Source organism: Corvus moneduloides, chromosome Z (genome assembly GCF_009650955.1).
Source record: "Corvus moneduloides isolate bCorMon1 chromosome Z, bCorMon1.pri, whole genome shotgun sequence".
NCBI lineage: Eukaryota > Metazoa > Chordata > Aves > Passeriformes > Corvidae > Corvus > Corvus moneduloides.
Window position 1 is genome coordinate 53,745,206 of NC_045511.1, and position 12,009 is coordinate 53,757,214.

General features: G+C 41.1%; 1 protein-coding gene across 6 annotated transcripts in view; it reads left to right on the forward strand.

Annotated features, from left to right (window-relative positions):
- PCSK5 (proprotein convertase subtilisin/kexin type 5) overlaps positions 1 to 12,009 on the forward strand; it is a 227,857-nt gene that overhangs the window by 88,346 nt on the left and 127,502 nt on the right. For all 6 annotated transcript variants that reach the window (XM_032096048.1, XM_032096054.1, XM_032096049.1 and 3 more), the window contains exons 6-7: positions 1,676 to 1,764; positions 7,461 to 7,633. In XM_032096048.1, the coding sequence (XP_031951939.1) occupies positions 1,676 to 1,764; positions 7,461 to 7,633 (262 nt within the window). The remainder of the gene's footprint in view (positions 1 to 1,675; positions 1,765 to 7,460; positions 7,634 to 12,009) is intronic.

Below are 12,009 nucleotides of genomic sequence, written 5' to 3' on the forward strand. Positions count from 1 at the left end.
CAAGTTTGGCAACCAAATAGTGAATTGTGACAGATGAATAGGAAATTAGTTAATATAATTGTGAAATCTTAATCTGGATTCCAAGCTTCCAACTTGTCACTTTGATTTTATGAATAAAGATTACACTTTTCTTATAGATTATATGTATCTTATTTGTCAAATAAACTGAATTATATTCTCTGACATTTTAGCAGTTTAGCATTGATCACTTGTAGTGCTTATTTTTTTGTTTCTTCTTTTTTTCCCTAGTCCTAGTTGTTGGTCTTGTTTTACATTAATCCATTCCAAACAAGTCACCTTCGTGTCTCCTGTCTAAGTGTCTTAAAAGGCTAAGAGGGAAAAGTTACACTAATAATAATGAAATAAGGGATGACTCTACCCAAAACAGGCTGTACCAAGTGAAAGCAATGGTGATTCTTTTCTGTAGTGTGAGCCTCAACTTTAATTAAAAAGCACCTGTGTTCCTGAGATGTGTGTGTAAGCAAGTCTGTCAGCCACCACCAGGAGAAGAGTGCCTGTGTACACAGCTGATCTCAGCGAGCCTTCTCTGAAGTGCTTGCTATGTAGTTTTCTATTTCTTGCTTTGACTACTTAAACTTCTTTCTTTGTGGCTACCCAAGCCTTATCTTAAACTTCTTTCTTTGTGGCTACCCAAGCCTTATATTATCTTTCTATCTTTGTCTCATCAACTCCCCATCTCTTTTGCTGTCTAGTCTGAAACTCTGTATCTCCTCTTCGTAGCACCTTTGTAAAGTTCCCTGCCTGCTCCATCTTGCTTGTGTCACATTTCTGCAATGGAGCTGCTTAACTGCACATGGGTGAGGGCATGACTTACTAGCAGAAAACACCCTGTGAAACCCATGTTAAAGGCAAAAATCACAAAACATAGAGGCAGCTTCCCTACCATGGGGACAATATGGATGGCCACCATCACCTTGTAGAGAGCACGGACCAGGGCTAGGCAAAGCATCCCACTGTGGCTTTGCACAGTGGGGAAGAGGGTGAGCAACCACTGGACATTTTGTTTTCCTTCAGCAACTTCTTGAAATTTAACACTTCCAGCTCAGCTCTGCTTCCAGGTGCAGAGTATACCTCTGATGTGAAGGATGCTTCTGACATTTTTACTCCTCCCAGAAAGGCAGCAGGTTTGCAGGGTTGGCCCAAGGCAGGACCAAGATGTGCCTTAGCTTTGAGCATACCTGGCATATAGCTAGCCTTAGCCTCACCTCTAAACAGCAGTGTGGGCATTGGTGTAATCTCATCTTCCTCGTGGCGTATTGTGTGTGCTGGAGGTTGGATGGAGATACACACACTAGCAATAGGAGCAGTTGTGAGAGAATTCTGGACAAACATTTTGTTTAAATACAGGATTTTGTTCAAAATTGAGAACCGATATCTAAGACTCCTTTCTGTTGCTGTGAATTACGTGTCATTGCTGTATGTCTTTATTACAAACTGTGAGTGTTTCCAACAGACATGAAGAGTTTAAAGTGATTGTGATAATGTTAAAACATGTTCAGAGGAATGTTGTAACATGGGTGTAAATTACTGTGAGGGGTTAAGTAGTGCAAGACATTGTGGATAGTTGTTCATTTAGCACCTGAGGATAAGCAAAGTCGAAGCCTTTAATCCCAATGGTTTGTGCTTACTTGGAAAAATGTTTGTCTGACTGCAGGCATGGAACCCGTTGTGCTGGAGAAGTGGCAGCCACGGCAAACAACTCACACTGCACAGTAGGAATCGCCTTTAATGCCAAGATTGGAGGTATGTGAAACAATCTCCCACAGAAAAAAAAAAAAATGTAACCAAGGAGCCATTTGTGCTAAATGGTGCATTCAGACCTTTCTCAACAAGAGAAGGAGAATTTGTATGAACAAGCCTCACTGTGTTAGCTAGTAAAGCTCAGTTTCAGAGTGGTCGTTCAATATCAATGCTGAAGGAATTTGTGGTGGCCCTTCTGCAGTGAAACACTCTGAAACACTGCCTCTCAGTACACATCAAAAAGTAGAAAGTGAAACTTTTGATGAAAACATGACCCCAGAATTAGGACACTGGGGTTTTCTCACAGATTCAGAGCTCTTAAGTGATGAGCTTTGACAAACCATAAGTGAAAGTACACATCAGTAATATTGCTGTGCATATTGATCCCAAACAAAACACTCTCAAAACATAATGCATTTTTTTGTTGTATGTCTATGGTTGGTGAGAATCTTCTTTTGATCCCTATGGGTGATCATATTATTGCCTGAAAATCAATATTTGATCACATATTTATGTTCATTCAGCCAAGAGGTTTCAAGTGGTTTCTGTAAATTCTTAGTCATTGGCTGTTCAATTAATGTCTTTAGCTTAGTTTGTGACAATGATTTTCAAGATGTCCCCTGCATGTCTCCTGGGTTGTAGCCTGCCTGTGACAGATTGTAATACTTCTAGTGAAGTTTTATTCTGAGCTTTTGATGAAGTCATGGGATTGGTATATTGGCTTTCCATTGACAGACTTGTAGCTCAAACGCATTAATTGTTGCCTTTCGAAATAGACTCTAAAATGGAGACCATCTGTGAAAACACAAACATGTTTACCTATTCCTACACCAGAGGACAGTTCAAAACTATGAGCAGAGTAGAGACCATGTCTCTAGTATTAAAAATACCGCATCTGTTCTCTGATGGGTCAGTAAAAGTTTGATCCAAATCAAATGTGAGCACAGATGCATTTCAAATTAGCCAAAGCACACAACATCATCTTCATGTCAGCTTTCTGTTTTCCTTCTGGGCAAACAAAATTAGGGTAGACAATACCAGATCCAGGCTAAGGTTACAGTGATGCAGAAAAAAAATTTCCCCTCAGGTGAAGAGCCTTCCTGCACCAAGCTACCCTATCAGAGTGGTTTAGAAAATCAGAACTGGTCAAGTGAGGGAATTTGTGACAGATGAACAAGTTGTCTCACGTGAATATGGCATTTAACTGTGTACCAGCAGCTATGATAGCAGATCTGTTGAGTTGTCAAACCAGAAGAGAGTTACTGCACTGATGGAAATAAGAGATGGCTTTTGGAGAAGTTTCATTTTTGAGTGGAATAGTCACACAAGCTGCAACAGCTTTGACATGGCTTTGAAAAGTTCTCCAGAAGTAACAGTGGCTTTTTAATAGCTTATTAATTATTAAGCATTAGGAATGTGTAATAATAGTAAATACCTTCCAGGCATATTAGCTGACTCACCACCTTTTCTAAACAGGGTGTAAAAACTGATTCAGATGGACACAGTATGCAGGTAATAGAAACAGTAAAGACTAGATACGTGTGCCTTTTTATTATTTATTCTTAAAAGAAAGAAATCAGTAACAGTGTGTAAACCTTATTTGAGGTGCCACTTTTTAAAAGAATCAGCATTTGGAAATAAGACTTTAGGAAGCTCAACAAATAATCTGCAGAAAATCAGCCAAGAGGAAGTTCCAGGGAAGGTAGGTTAAGCATCCTCTTCCACTGGGTGAATATGTTTAAGAGCTTTGCTGCTGCTGACCTTTACTTGGCATGCCTTGGTCCTTTCCCTCAGAACAGCCATAAGCTACACATGTGAATATACAGTGGTTGTGTTCCCTCTCTACAGGCCAGATAGAGTGTAAAAATTTTGAATCAAATCATGCTGAATTAGTATTCAGCTCACTTGTTTCCCAGGGATTTAAAGGCCCTCCTGGGGTATTCTTGGAGAAGAAACTGGAGCTGAGGTAAAGCAATTATGTTCTCCTTATGTAGGGGAGCACCTGCTGACAGTGATGTTGAATTTGCTCCACCAAGATAAGTGTCTTAAGTATCAAACCAAAAAGCATTTCTGGATGCATAAGGGATACTAAGGATATAAAGCAAAAGGGAAAAAAATCCGTCCCATCAATATACCATCAAATACTGGCAGCTGAACAAATCCACTTAATGTCTGATGGGAAGTTGTTAACAAGATATCCATTAATAATGCTGATTTTCTTCTAAATATGTTTGTGCTCCTTGTCTCATTTCCAAACATTTAAGAACCTCTGGTGATCAAGTTTCTTAGAAAGTCTGAGCCTTCTCTTAAAATGGTGTAAGTGGAGATGTAATCTGTAGAAAAGAAAATTTTAGTAAAATTGCAATCCCTTCAGTTTTTTACAGGTTGCGACAAGTTTCTTATAAAAAATTATGCAAGGTTCTGCTTAGCTAAGCTACAGTCCCTTTCACTAAAAGGCAAACCAGTGCACCAAAGGGATAGATTCTTTTTTTTTTTTAGATTTACACTTTGCAATAATCACACAAAACAAATTCCCATGTACAGAGTTTAAGAGATTTTTTATAGGAAGAGTTGGTTAGCTTGCTGTTATTGTTGCAAACTGATTGTGGAAGTTGTAAAACAGCTGTGGGGATTTGGGTGCTTAGTTACTTGGCTGGGCTCAAGTCCTGATGGGAAAACAGTTACACTGAATTATGGCACAACAGATGTATATTGTCTTCAGCTGATGAGGATTAGTTTAGCTGTTTCTTTAAGGTTAAGTCAGATGTTGATTAAAAACAAGCATTTTAAAAGAAAACATCCTTTCAGCTCAGTTTTGCATGTTTCCTGCATTTCATTGAAAGTTTGTTCTGAGTAAAAAGCTACTTACATTTTGCAATTACTGGAAATGTTAGGAAAAGTTTATAGGGCTCTAAAGTCTTAGAAGGAACAGTCTGCAAACACAGTCTGATAATTGCCTTTTGGACAGCTTTTGTTGTCCTATCACCACATGCCAAATGCAGTTTGGAGGATGTGTGATCAGCAAACTTAACCATTGCAGACATTTGGTGGGGGGAAGGGAAGGCAAGGCAAGGCAAGGCAAGGGCATGGCATTATTTTCGTTGCAAATATCTAGTGAGATGTCTGTTGTTCAAAGTCATGTTGCACAGAATCAGGGAGTCATTTAGGTTGGATAAGACCAAGTCATCAAATCCAACCTTTCACTAATTACCACCACCTTGTAAGCTAGACTACAGCATTAAGTGCCATGTCCTGTCATTTCTTGAACCTCCAGGGATGTGACTCCACCACCTCCCTGGGCAATCTGCTCCACTGCTTAAACAACCCTTTCCAAGTAGAAATTCTTTCTGATGTCAAATCTGAACCTCCCCTGGTGCAGTTTGAGTCTACGTCTTCTCATCCTGTCGCCAGTTGCCTCGGAGAAGAAGCCAACCCCCACCTTACTACAACCTCCTTTCAGATAACAGTAGAGAGCAATAAGGTCTCCCCGGAGCCTCCTTTTCTCCAGGCTAAATACCCCCACCCTCATCAGCTCCTCATAGGACTTACTCTCTAGACCCTTTATCAGCTCCATTGCCCTTTTCTGGACTTGCTCTGGCACCTCAATGTCTTTCTTGAAGTGAGGGGCCCAGAACTGGAAATAGAACTCCAGGTGCAGCCTCACCACGGCCAAGTACAGGGGGACAATCACTTCCCTGGTCTTGCTGGCCACTGTTCTTGACACAAGCCAGGATGCCACTGGCCTTCTTGGCCACCTGGCCACACTGATGGCTCACGTTTAGCTGGCTATCAACCAGCACCCCCAGATCCTTTTCCCTGGGCCACTTTCCAGTCACTCTGTCCCCAGTCTGTAGCACTGCATGGGGTTGTTTCAACCAAAGTGTAGAACCTGGCACTTGGCCTGGTTGAACCTCAAACAGTTGGCCTTAGTCCACAGCTTTGAAGCATGTCTGTCCATTGTTGCCGAGAGAAAACAACACCTAAGTCACAACCTTGTCTGTGGTGTTTTAGAGTAGACCACTTCACTGTTATCAAAAAAAATGGTGTGAATTACTGGAAGTGCCAATGGCAGTATTTGGAGTTATTGTTCACTGGTTGAATACAGTATTTAGACTTGCTAAAAAAGTCATAAAGGAAAGCTATATTTTCCTTCTTTCAAAACCAGAGTACCTTTATCATCTTTATTTAGAACTAGAGAGATACTTTAATATGCTTTAAAGGAACTGAGCACACAACTTTCACTCGTCATTAATTTTCTGTGATTATGCAAAAGAAAATGAAATCCTAGAATCTCAGAGTTTAATGACTCTTTTATGAAAAGTAAAGTTCATAGTGAGATCACAGTTTGTAGAAGTTTATTGTCTCAGAAAACATAAGCAATGTTTGTGTGAACTGAGAAATACAATCACTTTTCATTTTTGAGTCAGATACAGTAAGGAAAAAAGTCCCCTTTCAACAAAGCATTCCCTATGCTGCTTGTTAATTGGAAGTTAAAGTCTTGGTAAACACACAAGTTTCTTTAATCTGAGCTCACAAGCAAAATGAAATGTGTCTGTAATTAAAAATACGTAAATTTGTCTTATAAGTAGGAGTGGCCTTTTAAAGGGGAAAGAGCATCTAACTTGTAAATTGTGGAAGTGATCATTCCTCTATCATACAGTTTTATTACATTTTTATTTAATATTTAGCCTCCCTTTGATCACGTCACACTAGCTGTATGTAGGTATTTTTTCTTGTTTAGGTTAAAACTGGCATTGGTGGTTTACTCAGTCAGATTTAACCACAAAGTCTTACAGTTAAAAAAACAAATTCCAGATTTTCTCAGTTTTCAGATTTCAGCCTACTATATTCAGTCTAGTAATCATAAAACATCATGAGGCTTTTCAGTGTAGAAATGCTGGCACATTGACTTGTCCAAACCCACATGAATGGATTCTTTGAACGTAAGAATTTCAGATCATACCTCATGAAAGCTTCTTCTGCAAGAGAAGGATGTTCACCATATTGTAATTTCAGGTTGAAAAACGTTACATATTTGTTCATAACCTCTTGTAATTGCCTTGCTAGTGTGTGGTAATTGTTCCCAACTAACACAAGAGAGTTCTCCCCAGTTTCTTCCTTGCAGCCTCATACAATGAAGTAATAATACCAAGGTTATTTGTCAGTAGGGATCCTTTTATTACATCTGTTAGCATGATTAAAACTGTGATTTATTCAAGGAAGGTGCTGCAGTTTCACTGCAGTATAAAAGGAGAAAGAAAATCAATTGTTATCTTTAAGTGACACAAAAACATTTCAGGGTTCAAGTATTTTTTAAAATTTTCTTTAGTTTAAAACTTTGTTGTTGAAGTTTGAAGGCTGTATAGTGGATAAATGACTTTTATGTAATTTTTAAAACCTGAAGAAGGATGAAAATATTCCTATCTTTTTGATTTTTTCCAAAGAGAAACTTTTTTCCATTGGGAAAGAAGAGAGACTTCTTTCCAGTCTTTAGAGACTCTAGATACTTCTTTACATTGGGAAAACAGATACCCAAACAGATTTTTTTGTTGGTTTTTTTTTTTTTTTTTTCCTTTAACAACAGTAAAAATTCTTGTAATCATTCAATTCAATGTCATACACAACAATTTTCTCTGGGGAGAAAAAAAAGAAAAATTTTGAGTTTGTCTGTACTGTTAATTGTATTTTTCACTCTGAAGGTGTACGGATGCTGGATGGAGATGTGACAGATATGGTAGAAGCAAAGTCTCTAAGCCTTAATCCCCAGCACATCCACATCTACAGTGCCAGCTGGGGGCCTGATGACGATGGTAAGACTGTGGATGGACCTGCTTCTCTAGCACGTCAGGCCTTTGAGAACGGCATCAGAATGGTAGGTTGGCATCAAAGTGCATCACCTGCATCTGCTTTCATGTGCAAGTGTAAGGGTACTTGTGCCCAGTGCATGCAAGTGCTCAGAATGAGGAAAGGCAAAGGACTTTGAAGGAAAGAAAAAAACTTATTTTGCATAAAACTAAAAACTTACTTTTCTTTTGTAGTGACCTGATGGTCAGTCTTTCCTGAAGTATCAGGTCTGTTCATTTTCAGCTGGAATACATCATCCTCAGTGTCATTTAAAACTGCTCTGAGGTAGTGATGTAATTAGAAATAAATTGACTGAGAAATGCTACTTTGCACAGCAGTGCCAAATCATCAAATCTGAGTTGCAAAGACATTTTAAAGCAAAACCTTTGATTGTCTTTCCTTCTTTCTTCACTTCTGTCATTCTTCGTTTCTCTTGATTTCTTAATGTAAGCTTGATGATTTTAATAGGGAGTTGGGGGCAAAAAAAGTCTACACCCATGGTTCTTTTACCATTTATGTCTGATCTCAGAGAATCTACAATACTGTGATGAAGGGGACACTAATGGAACCGCAAGGATGCAGGGGATCTTGCTCAAAAAAGTTTTATGTTTAAACATATATACGTGTTTGTTTAAATGCCATATTTCATGTAGGGAAGACAACTGTGAAAAGTTCAACCTGAATTTCTGTACCAGAGGGACTCAGCCATTTCCTCATTGAAATCTCAAGTTCTCAAACTGGGGATAAATATATGAAATAATTTGCCAAGAGCATAGATCTTGCCTACAAACATTATTGTTCCACTGTTGTTATTATTATGGCATTTGTAGCAGTAATTTGAGAAGATGCCCTACAGAACCCAGATGAATTTCATTTCACCAGCACATTGCTCTGTATTTGAAATAAGCACCAGTCTATAGTGAAAACATAACATTTAATTTTCTGAGGTAGGCTTTTTCTGATAGCAATGCAGAAAATATTTTGTATATTTTTTTGAGAAATAATAGAAGTCATATTTGGTGCAAGTCAAATTATTATCTTTATCATTTAATTTTTATGTCATTTCATCAAACTTTGTTCTGCCTGAAGTTGCCCATGAAAAGTTGAATAGATCTAAATATTTCTGTATATTTGGATGTTTTATCTGTCTCTGACTACAAAAGCTTCTTAATTTCTACTCAGGAAGTAGAAGTTCTTTTAAAAACTTACATAAAAGTACACTGATAAGAAATACAAAACTTTTAATGTTAACCTCTAATTTTCATTCTTTAAAATATAATATAAACTGAAAGATTGTAAATGCACATTGGAACTATGACCTTCCCTGTTGGGCTGTTTCTAGACCAAGAATTCAAGATGAACCTGTTCTCTTTCTTTTTAATAAACCATGTCTTTCTGTATTCAGATAAAGGTACTTTTTCTATATTTCCTTAACTGTCATAAGCTGTGTCATTTTAAAGGATGAGGCAAATTGAAGAAGAAAATATGAGTTTTCTTTGGGATATTTATTGACAAAATATCCCAAAAATGGGCTCATTGTTCAAGGTTGTGATTACATACTCAGCTGTTGCAGCGGAGATTACTGCAACAAGCATATTTCAAACCAAGAGTCCCGTGGAAACAAAGTATATATGGACAGATTTGTGGTAGATGTTTCAGAGATGTTTATTTCTCCAGCCGCATGGCCGGGGCTCAGCTCAGGAACTCCGCAGTCACGGGACCCAAGGGTCCTTGGCCACACCGGGGAGCACAAACCAACCAATGGGAAATGAGACTGACCAGGGGCAGGGAAACCCCGTGTCTGTCCCCCAGGGCCCCTCTCCCAGGGCTCCATGGCAGGGGAGGAGACCCCAACACCTCACCCGTTTTATTTTAATAAAAGGAGACTGAAAACAACTGGATAAGCATAACAAGAACAGTTTCAAGACAAAACAAGCCACCCTCCTGAGTCTTTAAATGTCCAAACAGATTCTGTGGAACATCTTAGGGCTGACAGAAGGGAGACAGAACCCTCCGGACATGCTTTGTGGGGAAACTGCGGCAGGAGAGGGTTTAATTTCTTCCCTCCCCCTCTTCAGCCCCCCCTCGGCATCGGAAAGGAATTGTAGGGAAATGGAATTGTATAGGGAAGCCATGGGGTGAAAAACGGATTAGGAATAAACTGGGGATGGGGTAAACTTAGGAAGGGGTTCATATTGGGTATAGGGTAAAAGGGGGAAGTAGGCTGTGGGTAGGGAAATTGCTGGGCTGGATAGTGTTTATAATTTTGTGCATAACGGCTGCCTTTGACGGGAATACCTCCAGGCCCAGTAACATTCGCTGCTTGAAAACCCTTCTTTCCTTGCACTATATCAAATTGTACAACTTCCCCATCTCCTACACTTTGCAGGTAATTTTTAGGGTTATTCCTTTTAATGGCAGTTCTATGGATGCATAGATCTTCCCCTGTTATCATCTCATGTTATAAATCCATAGTTGTTTTTTACATTGTACCATTTCACAGTTCCTGTGATTTTCATGGCTCCAACTCCTCCTATCACATGCTTGCGTGTTCGTCGTGGCTGCTGGTCCCGTGTGGCCGCCGCCTTGCCGACTCCGACGTCTCAGCTGGGTCCCCGTGTTGCGGCTGCTCCGCGCTCTCCGAGTGGCGCTGCTCCAGTGCGTGTCTGGGCTCTGCGCGACCCCGCGTTGCCATCGCCGCTGGCTCCATGCCCTGTGAGCGGTTCCGCTCCGCAAACTCCACGCTGCTTTGAGCGCGGCCCCGTTCCGGCTCAGCGCTGCGCGGCTTCTCGTGTCGCTGTGGAAACCGCCGCTTCTCCCTCCGCAGGGCTCTCCGAGCCGTGTGCTCAGAGCGGCCTGCCACGCCGATGCCCGGTTCCTGGCTGCTCGTGGCCCACGGCACCTGCGGCGCCTGCGGCATCGCTCCCTCACTCGCGGTCGCGTGGCCAGGGACCCCGAGACAGGGATGGGCTCCGCGATAAGGCGCGGGCTCCCGAGGGGGCCGGGCGCATCCAGCGCAGGCACCCCCGCTGGCACGGCTGCAGTCATGTGCTCCCGGGATGGCGGCCGTGCGGCCTCGCCCATGGGATAAGTATGATCCTCTGCTTTAGGGGTAATGGGACCATACAAATGCTCCTCAAGAGCTTCACTGATTATAAGGGATGCATAGAAAGCTTGTTTTTGATCTCCTACTTCATCCCATATCTCGTCCCAGAAACACCCCTCACAAGATTCAGGAGGTTTGATATCAAAAAGTAAGTCTCGAGAAATACAGGAGAACCTTTTGAAAAGCCAGATGAAAAAATGTTCTAGATCTCCCGGTTCCAATACTTTCTTGTTTTGTTGTTCAAGGATTCGTTTAACGTCTAGATACATTTTTCTCTGTGGCTCAGAGAGCCCCGTTTCCCACGATTCTTCCATAGTCCAGAGAGAATATCCAAACCAAGATGAGAAGAGAGAGGTCTAGATTGGGTTTTACTCACGAATTTTCCTCAGGGATCGGTGTCTTGCCCGCATTCTTCCACCAGTTTGTTGCAGCGGGGATTACTGTAACACGCATATTTCAAACCAAGAGTCCCATGGAAACAAAGTATATATGGACAGATTCGTGGTAGATGTTTCAGAGATGTTTATTTCTCCAGCCGCATGGCCGGGGCTCGGCTCAGGAACTCCGCAGTCACGGGACCCGAGGGTCCTTGCCCACACCAGGGAACACAAACCAACCAATGGGAAATGAGACTGACCAGGGGCAGGGAAACCCTGTGTCTCCCCCTCAGGGCCCCTCTCCCAGGGCTCCATGGCAGGGGAGGGACCCCAACACTCAGCCAAACATAGATTTCCCCAAGGAGTCACAATAATTGTGCAGTAATAATAGGCAGACAAAAATGCTTATTATGTTGTGTACAGATCCTTACTCTCCTTTTTCAGAAATAGTGAACCAAACAACAACCATATAACATCTAGGATAGCATCTGTGGTTCAAATTAAAGTAACATTGTATCATGGTTTAAGACAATTTAAGGAGGTGAACACTCCAAAATTAGTTACCTCCCCTTTTCATTTTATCCACTCCCTATTCACCAATAAGAAGAGATGAATGCAAGAAGATATAAGTGAAAAAATAACGGTTTCCTAAAAAATGAAACAGGAACAGGGAAAAAATAACGGTGATAATCAGTAGTTATAATGTTGCTGAATTTCTTGGATTCCTCATGGACTCCCCAGAAACAAAGAAAAACGAAACAGCAGAAAAACCCTGCCTCAAGATGGCACCCTCCATAGATGACTGTGTGTGGAGAGACAAAGGGAAAATGGCAGACAACTCTTGCCCCCAAGATGGCACCCTCTGCAGACAACCTGGGGTGGAGAGAGAGCACAAAGAGAAAAAAACAGCACAGCAACCGA